Source organism: Etheostoma cragini, chromosome 14 (genome assembly GCF_013103735.1).
Source record: "Etheostoma cragini isolate CJK2018 chromosome 14, CSU_Ecrag_1.0, whole genome shotgun sequence".
Classification (NCBI taxonomy): Eukaryota; Metazoa; Chordata; class Actinopteri; order Perciformes; family Percidae; genus Etheostoma; species Etheostoma cragini.
In genome coordinates, this window is record NC_048420.1 from 6984330 (window position 1) to 6994484 (window position 10155).

The 10155-nt window shown below is 40.8% G+C and overlaps 1 protein-coding gene across 15 annotated transcripts in view; it reads left to right on the forward strand.

The window, feature by feature from the left end:
- adgrb2 (adhesion G protein-coupled receptor B2) overlaps positions 1-10155 on the forward strand; it is a 215220-nt gene that overhangs the window by 174871 nt on the left and 30194 nt on the right. For 14 of the 15 annotated variants that reach the window (XR_004659264.1, XM_034891466.1, XM_034891459.1 and 11 more), the window contains 4 exons: positions 108-177; positions 2294-2360; positions 6308-6393; positions 8570-8668. Coding sequence is in view for 14 of the 15 variants with exons in the window: in XM_034891466.1 (XP_034747357.1) it covers positions 108-177; positions 2294-2360; positions 6308-6393; positions 8570-8668 (322 nt within the window). In the remaining variant the exon portion in view is untranslated. The remainder of the gene's footprint in view (positions 1-107; positions 178-2293; positions 2361-6307; positions 6394-8569; positions 8669-10155) is intronic. The other variant, XM_034891467.1, reaches the window with a different exon arrangement.

The following is a 10155-nucleotide window of genomic DNA, read 5'->3' on the forward strand; positions in this document are numbered from 1 at the left end:
TTTAAGTTACTTCCGCAGTGGTTGCACTTTTCCGAACCGGATGCTCTGTCCATCAATATATATACGGTCTATGGTCTCACCCTTATGATCTTTCTCTTTGTCTGCAGGTCTTCCAGCCCTAGTTGTAGCAGTGTCAGTGGGTTTCACCAGAGCAAGAGGTTACGGCACAGCCAGCTAGTAAGTATCGTTTCCGCACCTCCTTCACTGTGCCTAACACTAATCATGACTACATCTGGGTATTATCACTTAATATCAGCACAGCGCCATCCCTTGCCCAACTGCCAAACATTGAAAGCATACCCAAGTTTACCCTTTGCTGGTTTTCTTTTTCCCTCGAGAGTTCAAGCTGAGGCCTATTTCATAAATCTGTATTTTTATACAATTTATTTTATAACTTACCAGAGGGGGTTATGGATTCAGTGGAGGCTCTGCTTAAACAGCTGAAAATGTAATGGTAAATGCATTGTTTATTTTTTATTTGTATTAACGTAATTCTTTTTCTCCATACATCCATCTATTCCTCCTATTCCTATAACCCCTTGTTCCTATTATGTGTCATAGGGTGACTGAAGCTGTTCCCAGCATGCATGCATAGTGAAATACACAGCAAATCTTACTGTATTTGCTCATTTATATGGACACAAGACCTTTGAGCCAGTTATAAGAGGTGTTATCAAGATTCTATTAACACATTAAAGCCCCTAAAAGCTAGATGTACCTGCTACTTTAAATAATTATGACTAAATATGGAATATTTAAAATTAAATTATGAAATAATATTTTTGCTAGAAACTGAACAGTCAAAAACTCTGCTAATCTACCTCTCAGAGCTGTTTGAGTAACAGTAGCTGCGTATGCAACAACCACAGTATTTTCTACACTTTTTTTATTCACATGATGCATAACTATTATTATCGCACGGAGATATGTGACATCACCTTTTTCCAAATGTGCCACTTTAAGAGGCGCCTTTTAAACCAAGCAAATAAGCAGGGACAAAGCACAACTGCAGAAATCTCTCCTGTGAAGTAAAACCATGCCTATTCTGACTTTGGGCTCCATCACTAATGTAAGAAGCTGATAAAGAAAAAAAACTTGTCCAGGACCTTTAACATAAAATAGCTCACTGAGGCGACAACATTATCCGCGTTATGTGTTCGGAAAAGGTAATTTGAGCAATTTTTGAATCTCTAAATGTCAGATGGACAGTAAGTAAACTAGTAAGTAAACTTTATTTCTATAGCACTTTTCACAGACCAGGATCACAAAGTGCTGCACGAGTTTATAAAATGAAAATAAAAATAAAATAAATTAAAACAACATACAGATACAGTAAAACACAGTATTGAACTAAAAAAGAAGTTTAAAAAAGTGGGTCTTTAGTTGTTTCCTAAAAGTGTCTATACAAACAAGAGAACGAATGGTACAAGGTAGCTCATTCCAGAGACGAGGCGCCACAGCTTTAAAAGATCTGTCTCCTGGGGTCTTAAAAGGGTCCGAGGAACCATCAGCAAGTTCAAATTAGACGACCGGAGGTTCCTACAGCAACAAGTTTGTATGCTATCAAGTGTAGTGCATGTGTTAAATTTCTATTGAGCCAACAGCCATATTCAAGTCCTTTCAACAGCCATGTGTGAAGCTTGTTATCGATGTTTTGTTTACATCGGAGCCGCCCATTTAAAAAGTAGTATTGCTAACTACTGTTGGGTTTACCGTTAAACAGGCAATGCCCACAAAATGCTCTGTTAACCAGTCAGTGATCTAATTGATTCAATGAAAACACATTTTAAAAGATATTTACAAATGGGTTCCTGCCTCCTTTACTTAGCATCTCATTAATACGAGGACTGAATCACAGCTTTTGGGCCATTTTTCATCTTCCTTTTTATTGAGCTGCAATTAAGACAACAGAGTGGCTTCGGTAAGCTCTGATGACATCACTCGAGGACACATTTAAACTCATTAAGTCTCAGTAGCTTTCACACCAAATGAAATCTTCACAAGAGCATTTACTACTTTGGGGATATGTTTTAGGTGATGTACATAATACATTTGCTCAACACTAAGGGTAATATTTACAGAAAGAGGTACTTACCCAGCCACTGCAACGACGGCTTTATCCCTCACTTAGGAAATTCAAGATCCTTAATTGCCTGTGTGCTTGTTGCGGTGAAGTGCTTGGCACTCACAACTAAGTGAAATGTGAGACCTGAATGTGGTGAAGTGATACTTTAAACACCAGCAGTTATATGATTTTGTGCTTAAACTTGTCTGTTTTATTTTTTCTCTCTAGTTGCTGGCTGTCCTTGGAGGGTGGTCTGCTTTATGCCTTTGTCGGGCCTGCTGCTGTCATTGTATTGGTGAGTCTGTCCAACTAACTCTCTATCACTGGTCACATTTGCGTAATTTTTTTTTCTTCTTTTTTTTTAAATCCTAAATAAGCCTCCAAGATAAGAGCTTTAAAGCAGCTGACCTCTAAGGAATTCTCATTCTCCCTTTGCACATGTGAGTGAGCACTGGGTGTGAACAATAAAATGATGAAATGAGCACTCAGATCCTTGAGTTGTAAAATATCGGCCCAGAAACACTCAAATCTATTCTAGCCAACAAGAGGGTCTTGGCAATGCCTGGACTGAATTCCAGCCCAGCAGCCAAATCTCTCATTCTTATGAGTACTTTCAAAGTATGAGTCACTGTACACAGTGTATTTAAGGCTAAGTTTATTTTAACTTCTTTCTACTCCTTCTAACTTCTTTTCGGACATGAGTATGTGATTCAAAGTGTGCATCACAGTTATGATAATGTGTATTTTGTTTGCTTTTGCCAATTGCTCTAAAACAGATTTTAATGTACAAGAAAATATAGCTCAATATTGTTTGCAAAATTAAGTTCATTGATTGCATCTCAGTGGTGTTTTAATCATCTGTTGTTGTTGTGTGCTGCTGTATGTGGCTGTTTCCAGGATTAGCTAATTTCTCCTAAATGAATCCCTGGGTAGATATTTCCACCATTAAGCTTAATAAGTCTAGATGGGGTACTAGATTTTAGTTTGGTAAATTGCTGGGACTGCTGCTGCTGTTGTTGTTGTTGTTGTTTCTGCTCATGCATTAGGACTTTTTCCCCTCGTTGCTTGCACTCAAGCTTGTATTATAGTACAGTACATGTCAGAAAGGAAGAATTAATCAGACAGCGTCACAGGTGTGTAGACTGATGTGCATGTTTTTGAAGTGTATTCCTGATAAGAGAGCATCAGTTTGACAGTTTTTAATGCGAGGGAATACGGGATCATATTGTGCTGAATATCAATGATTATGATAATTTGGTGGCTTACAATACTACTGCTGTTATTTAATGAGTACATGGTCAGAAAAAACAGCAAACCACCACCTGCACATCAACACTCACACTGATAATTCTGTAAGAACGTACACACAAGCTCAGTGCTTGGTTAGGTTGTTTTGTTTATTAGAGCTCAAAGGTTACAGCCATCCTGTAAAATCAAAGGACAGTTATCCGCATATGTTGTACGTCACTGTCTGGTGTTCCTCGGAATGTTTCCAACCTTCCATTATTTCTACCTCCATAATGTCCTGTCAGATGATTGGCAGGCATAGCTATGCTTGGCTCCCCATTAGTAAGAGAGGCGAGGATGAGAAGCAATAAGTGTTTTTTGCTTCTTCTTTTTTAAAGGTCCCATGACATGGTGCTCTTTGGATGCTTTTAGATAGACCTTAGTGGTCCCCTAATACCACATCTGTCTCTTTCCCAAAATCGAGCCTTGGTGAAGAATTACAGCCACTAGAGCAAGTAGAGCTTTCCTTAGTATCTGCCAGTTCTGAGTCGGTAACTTTTGAGGAGGAGAGAAGGGGGGCAAGGTAAAGGCTGCCACTTTGCTTGTTTGAAAGCCATGATGTCTCTCTATATTGGATGGGCCAAATTCTCTCGGCGGGCAAAGCAGAGAAAGGGGAGGTATCTTTGCCCCTTATGACCTCATAAGGAACAACATTCCCGATCGGCCAATCTAAGCTTTCCTTTTCTAAAATGCTTAGCACAATACACAGGGCTCGGTTCATTTACTTATCACCATTTCTTGCCAATGGGGGACCATAGGCAGACTGGGGGAACTTAATGTTAATTAATGTTAAGAAAAAACTCATAAAGTTGTCATGCCATTGACCTTTTGAGGGAGTCACCACAAATGGAAAAATCACAGCTTGAAGTGATAATTGCTGTGTTTAAAATCAAAGGTCAGTTATCCACATATGTTGAATGCCAGTGTCTGGTGTTCCTTGGAATGATCCACCATTTCTACCTCCATAATGTCCATGTACACTCCACACCCCATCTGCTTTGTAATGGTCCCTGGCCCCCCGGTGTTGTTCCTGGGGCCCCACTGCAACAGACATCTGTAATGAAAGTGGGACGTCAGGCAGAGAAACACATACCTTCCCACAGGACTCTTCTCTAATTAATGAACCTGGACCTGGGCAAATAGCAGAGCGGGATGATACTGACTCACAGAGCCGAGGCCAGACATGACTGGCATGGCAATAGTGCTCTCCCGATTTGGCACATCTTAGGCATTTGACGGCAGCAGCTCACACAGCAGAGGGAAAGAGATCATAGTTTTTTAGCAAATTGCAAAAGCTGCTGGATCTACCGAAGATGTAGCAAGGAAATAGGCTTCAAGTAAAAATGTGGCTTCTGCAAAAGCTTTAGAAAACGGATATACAACAGCCCGCATGAAAGTGAGACTTTAACTGCTCAACTCCTCAGCTCTTTCTTTAGGATTTCCAACAACTGTGTATTGAATCTATAAAATGTTTCTGCCGAGCCAAAAGCTGCTCTTGGTGACAGATGAAAGAAGCAATTCAGGCAGACACTCAGTTTAATACCTTGATAAGAATTTGGAATTCATTGCGCACATGGAAAAGGCGTGGACGAGAGTGTAATTGTCATTACACTGCTGACATCTCAAAGGACACTAGCAGATGAATAACCAAACAGAGACTCTACAGGGAAACCCATGAAGGGTGGAAGAAAGAGTACAGATGAATGTTGGAAATCAGGATTAGAAGGAATATGTTGCCGGCATAGAAAATCTGCCAGATGGGCAGGATTTCAGAGGTCTCGATGTGGCAAGGCTTGCCTCAGATCTGTTTGTTTGTTTGTTTGTGCGTTTGCGCATGTGCGTGTGTGTCCGCGCACATGGAATCTTTGTTACTGGGTCACTATGGCCAGATGTTTGGCAAGCTTAGCTATGCTCGGCTCCCCATTAGTAAGAGAAACCAGGATGAGAGGCAATACGTTGTTTTTTCCTTCTTCTTTTTCACCGTAAATGGAAAAATCACAGCTTGGAGTGATAAGCACTGTGTGGAAAAAGTATGTATTTTTAAATGGATGTAAACAATGCACATCTAAACCTATGTTTGAAAAATTGCAAGTGAAACCAATTTAACGTGTTTGTGAGACCTTTGTGAGGGAATGTAAAGATAACTTTTGTTTGCAGGCAAGCAAACTTCACAGAGTACCTTTTTAAAATTGGTGCCATTTCTTCCTCACACACTAAATGGAGTGCTGCTCAGCAACATTACACTCTGTAATGCTAGCACTGGCCATACGCATTAATGCAACAACACCTGTCTTACATTTGCATTGTTGAATCTGAGGAGGAACAATATTTCTAGATCGTAAAATGCCTGAGTGGTTGATGTCAGAGAGTTTCTTTTATTTCTCTTAAAAAGGAAGTCAATGGTGTGACAAATTGGGTTTCTTTACTCATGCTGCATCAAGAGAAGCTCTGGAGTTATATTGATTCTATTAAACTTCACAATGTTACAATCTGTTACGATTTGGGTTCACTTTATGGAAAGATAATATAAACGTGCCTTTTGTTGTTAAAGCACAGCCCCTGTTTAATGAACATCACAAATATGTATATAAAGTTGGGATGCTGTAGTCAACTGTTCAGGAATTTTGTATTCCTCTTTGGCCATTAATGATCATCAAAGTGATAGTAGGTATAGTAATAGCTGTGTGCTATAAAATCTATCTATGCTTATGAAAATATATATATGTATTTCTTTTATTGAAATAAGCTTAAAACTCCTCTTGCATAGGAGCAAGTCAGCCTGGGAGCCCTGCCAACAGAGGCACTGTCACTTTCAGTCTTGGGTCTGTGGGACAATCAAAATGTTGTCTTCAATCAGCCAAAACATTAGGAAAAGAAATCTAGAAAAACTTGAATTGAATCCCTGTTGCCAACCCATCTATTACAGCAACCCTGATCAGTCTCTGTCTCTCTCAGGTGAATATGCTCATTGGAATCGTGGTGTTTAACAAGCTCATGTCCCGAGATGGCATCTCAGACAAGTCTAAAAAGCAGCGAGCGGGGTAAGTTAATTTACAAAACTTTCTGCACCTCATCCACACACGACTATGCACAAAAGACATCAACACACACCGCTTACTCATCCATCCACGCTATTCTTGGTGGGAACCGACTACAAATTTGCTGCATTAAATAAGTCTCGCCCTTCTGTCAGACACAAACTCAGGGAGACAACATGTTCATGTCAACTAACTGGATCTGCTTTCAAGGGTCTCTGAACACATACCTACTTGTGCACCTGTGCCTTCCAGTGAAAAGAATTGAAAAAATACAGTCCAATTTGGCAACAAAATGACAAGACATCTGCTATCTTCTTTTGCTCTGTGACATCTATTGGCTTTTAACAATCGCTGCCACATCTAGTTCTCTCAGAATTATGTGACATAGATAAATATGGTGGGTATGAAAATCGGTGGCAGATGGAAACCTAATTAAATACTGTAAACACCAGTATAATGTGTGTTGAATCTCATGCACTATTGAAATACGTTATCCTGGGAAGGCCTCTGGCTCACCCAGTAAGAGCATTCGCCATGTTGGCTGAGTCCTGCACCGACACAGGTTGAAATCCAACCTACGGCCCTTCAATTTAATTTATACTGTTTATTGATTAGATTACAATTTACACTCTGTTTTGTTAGTAATCACTACACACAGGCCTGAAATACACACACACGCTCAGGACCTATTCATGCACAAATGGAGAGATGTCAGAGTATGAGGGCTGCCAGTGCTGTCCTGAGCAGTTTGGGGGGGGGGAGAGATACGGTACCTTGCTCAAGAGCACCTGGCAGTGCCCAGGAGGTGAATGAGCATCTCTCCAGCCACCAATCCTCTCTTTGGTACTTTGGTCCGTACAGGGACTTGAACCAGCAACCCTCCATTCCCCAACCCACCCCCCATCTGCTTGTCATCCCCCCATCTCTCTCAACCTTTCATGTCTGTCCACTCTCAGTCTAACAAAGGGAAAAAGACCCAAAAATTATCTTTATTAAAATACAAGAATTGAAATCCGTCGTTCTTTCAGACAAGCACACACACAGTACGTATGTTGTAAGTGCATGGATATGCATCCACATACAACATTACTTCTCTTAAAGTAGTTGGCTGGTTATTCATTATTTGATTCCATTGTTTTTCTCTCTTTTTGTTTCTCTCATAACACTTCCTCCCATGTCTGTAACTCTTGCAGAGTTTGATAACTTGTCTATAGCTGCAAGGGTTAATATTACAGATCGGCTCTCCAGAGGGTTGATTAGCTTTTGTTACCCTCTGATACAACTAAGATTAAACCAGATGATGTGTACAACACACACACACACACACAAACAGATGCACCCTTCTTTGTTACAGGCAAGGTCCTCGGTGTTATGAGAGCATTAAGCACGTCCTCTCAGATTCTCAGAAGTGTGTTTTTTTTTTTTTATGAGCGCACACACATCTGAGTGCTCCTGCACACAGTAGTTGTTCGTGTTACTAACAGGACAGGCTGTCATTAGCTTAATGTATTTCCTTATGAAGCAGTGGGGATGTGGTTGGCGCTAAGGCAATGAGCTGTGATGGGAGGCTAATGTAGCATAGCCCGTGCAGAGCCCCATCATTCTCCACTTGTGACACACACACACACACACACACACGCTGTTTCTCTCCATCTGAGTAGTCATCTGTAAGTAAACAGCCAACGTATTTTTCTTTCCTTTGCGGCTTGATAATAGAAAGCTTCATTATGCACAGGCCTGCCTAGTGGAATGAGATAGTTGGTGTATTTCCTGTCTGTCTGGAATCTGTTGCTCCACACTATTCTGCTAAAACATTGCAATGTCTGCCTCTCACTTTCTCTTCACTTGCTCAATCTTTGTATTCGGACTGTTTTTCATTGCTGCTACTTTTTTATGATCTGGTTTTAATTTGACTTTCTTTCTTTTCTCCCTCCCCTTCCCCCTTTTTTTCTTTTTCCCTGCCTCTCTTTGATGTGCCCACCTTTTCTCCTTTTCTTTTGATTCTTTTTGCAACTGTGACGCCTGCACATTCACCTGTCGCCATTACTGGAACTTGTGTTTCCACACATCCCCCACCCCACTCCCTTTTCTCCTCCCCACGTGTGTGTCTGTGTGTGTGTGTGTGTGTGTGTGTGTGTGTGTGTGTGTGTGTCTGTGTGTCTGTGTGCACGTCTTAAAGTGTCCCAGCGGAGGCGCGTAGCCGACTGCTCCTGAAATGCTCCAAGTGTGGCGTGATCTCGAGCACCGCTCTGTCCAGCTCGACTGCCAGCAGCGCCATGTTAGTCCATCTTCATCTTTCTATTTTTTTCTTTCTCCCCATTCTGCTCTCTCTGTCTCTTACTCTCCATCATTCTTTTTCTCTCTCTCTCTCTTTCTCTCTCTCTCTCTCTCTCTCCACTCCATCCTTTTAATCTCTGACTGTCGGTAATGATGCAGGATGACATTCAGACTTGTCTGGGTAAAAACAACAAACTAATGAAAGGGAACAACACCTGCACTGTAATCCGCCTCTTTTAATGAGAGCATGGTTTAAAGAAGTGGATTTTCCTCAGGTCCTGCTGCGTAAACCTGACCTGTGTGTCAGACAGTGTTTGTGAACCATTTTTAGAGTTTGTTTTAACTTATTCATAGTGCACTATTGCAAGAAGCTTAACACATCAGGGCAGTACAATGTCAGGAATAACTTAAAATGGGTTGTGTCTCATTATATTATCTTATGTGGTGTGTGTGTTGTCATCTCTGTTCCACCACTTTAAAGGGATAGTTCAGATATTTGAAATGGGGTTGTGAGGTTCTTATCCACAGTCAGTGTACAGTAGAAGCAGGCAGCATGCCCGACACGAAAGCTAAGCAGTGTGCAGGTGTTTACTGTGGCAGCAACAAGACGGGTTTTAGCCACCTAAAACATGACCCACCAAAACACATCAACATCAGTTTAAGTGTACGCTATATTAAGAAAATGTTCATCGCTTTACCTTCAGACATCCCTTTCCGACGCCAAACTGAAGCCGTTATATTTATCTATGCTCTCTTCCACGCCACCAGGGTCCTTTTGACAAAAACAATAGTTCTACCTTGACGACCTGGGAGTTGCTGGTCTCCCTCTGCATCGATCGGGATGTTTTTGTCTGTGTTAGTGCCTGACTTTGTAAATCTGAACTAACTCTTTCAAAATATCCTAACTATCCCTTTAAACAGGTTGTCACAGTGAACACATCATATTTCAGATGGAGTTAAGTATGGAATGGCAAAACATTTAAGATATGGATGTTTTTTGTAGAGTTCTTACAACATGTCCAATTGTGCAGAGTGCTATACAGTCTGTGAAAATAGTTTTATAATGTTGTTTTGTGACTCTGGAGGAAGTTGGTAATACATAATGTGGGCGAGGGGTTAGAATATCTTGGCCCACAGTATTGTTCTTGTCTTATTCTGCTTCTAAAAAACCTCCCAACTTCAAGTCAAGTCAACTTTATTTGTCAATTGTGCAATACGTGCCGGACTAACAGAGCAATGGAAAATACGTTTCTCTCCAACCCACGGTGCAAGGAGTAAGTAATATACACAAGTAATATACAACTAAACAGAAGATAATATGTACAATACTTTCATAAATTCTAAATAGTGCAAATGTAAGGCAAAATCAAACAGTACAGAAAGATGAAGATATTGAAGTGGGCAATGTAAAGAAATCTTTAGTTTCCTCATTTAGCAGATCTTATGTGTGTGTGTGTGTGTGTGTGTGGGGGGGGGGGGGGGGGGGGG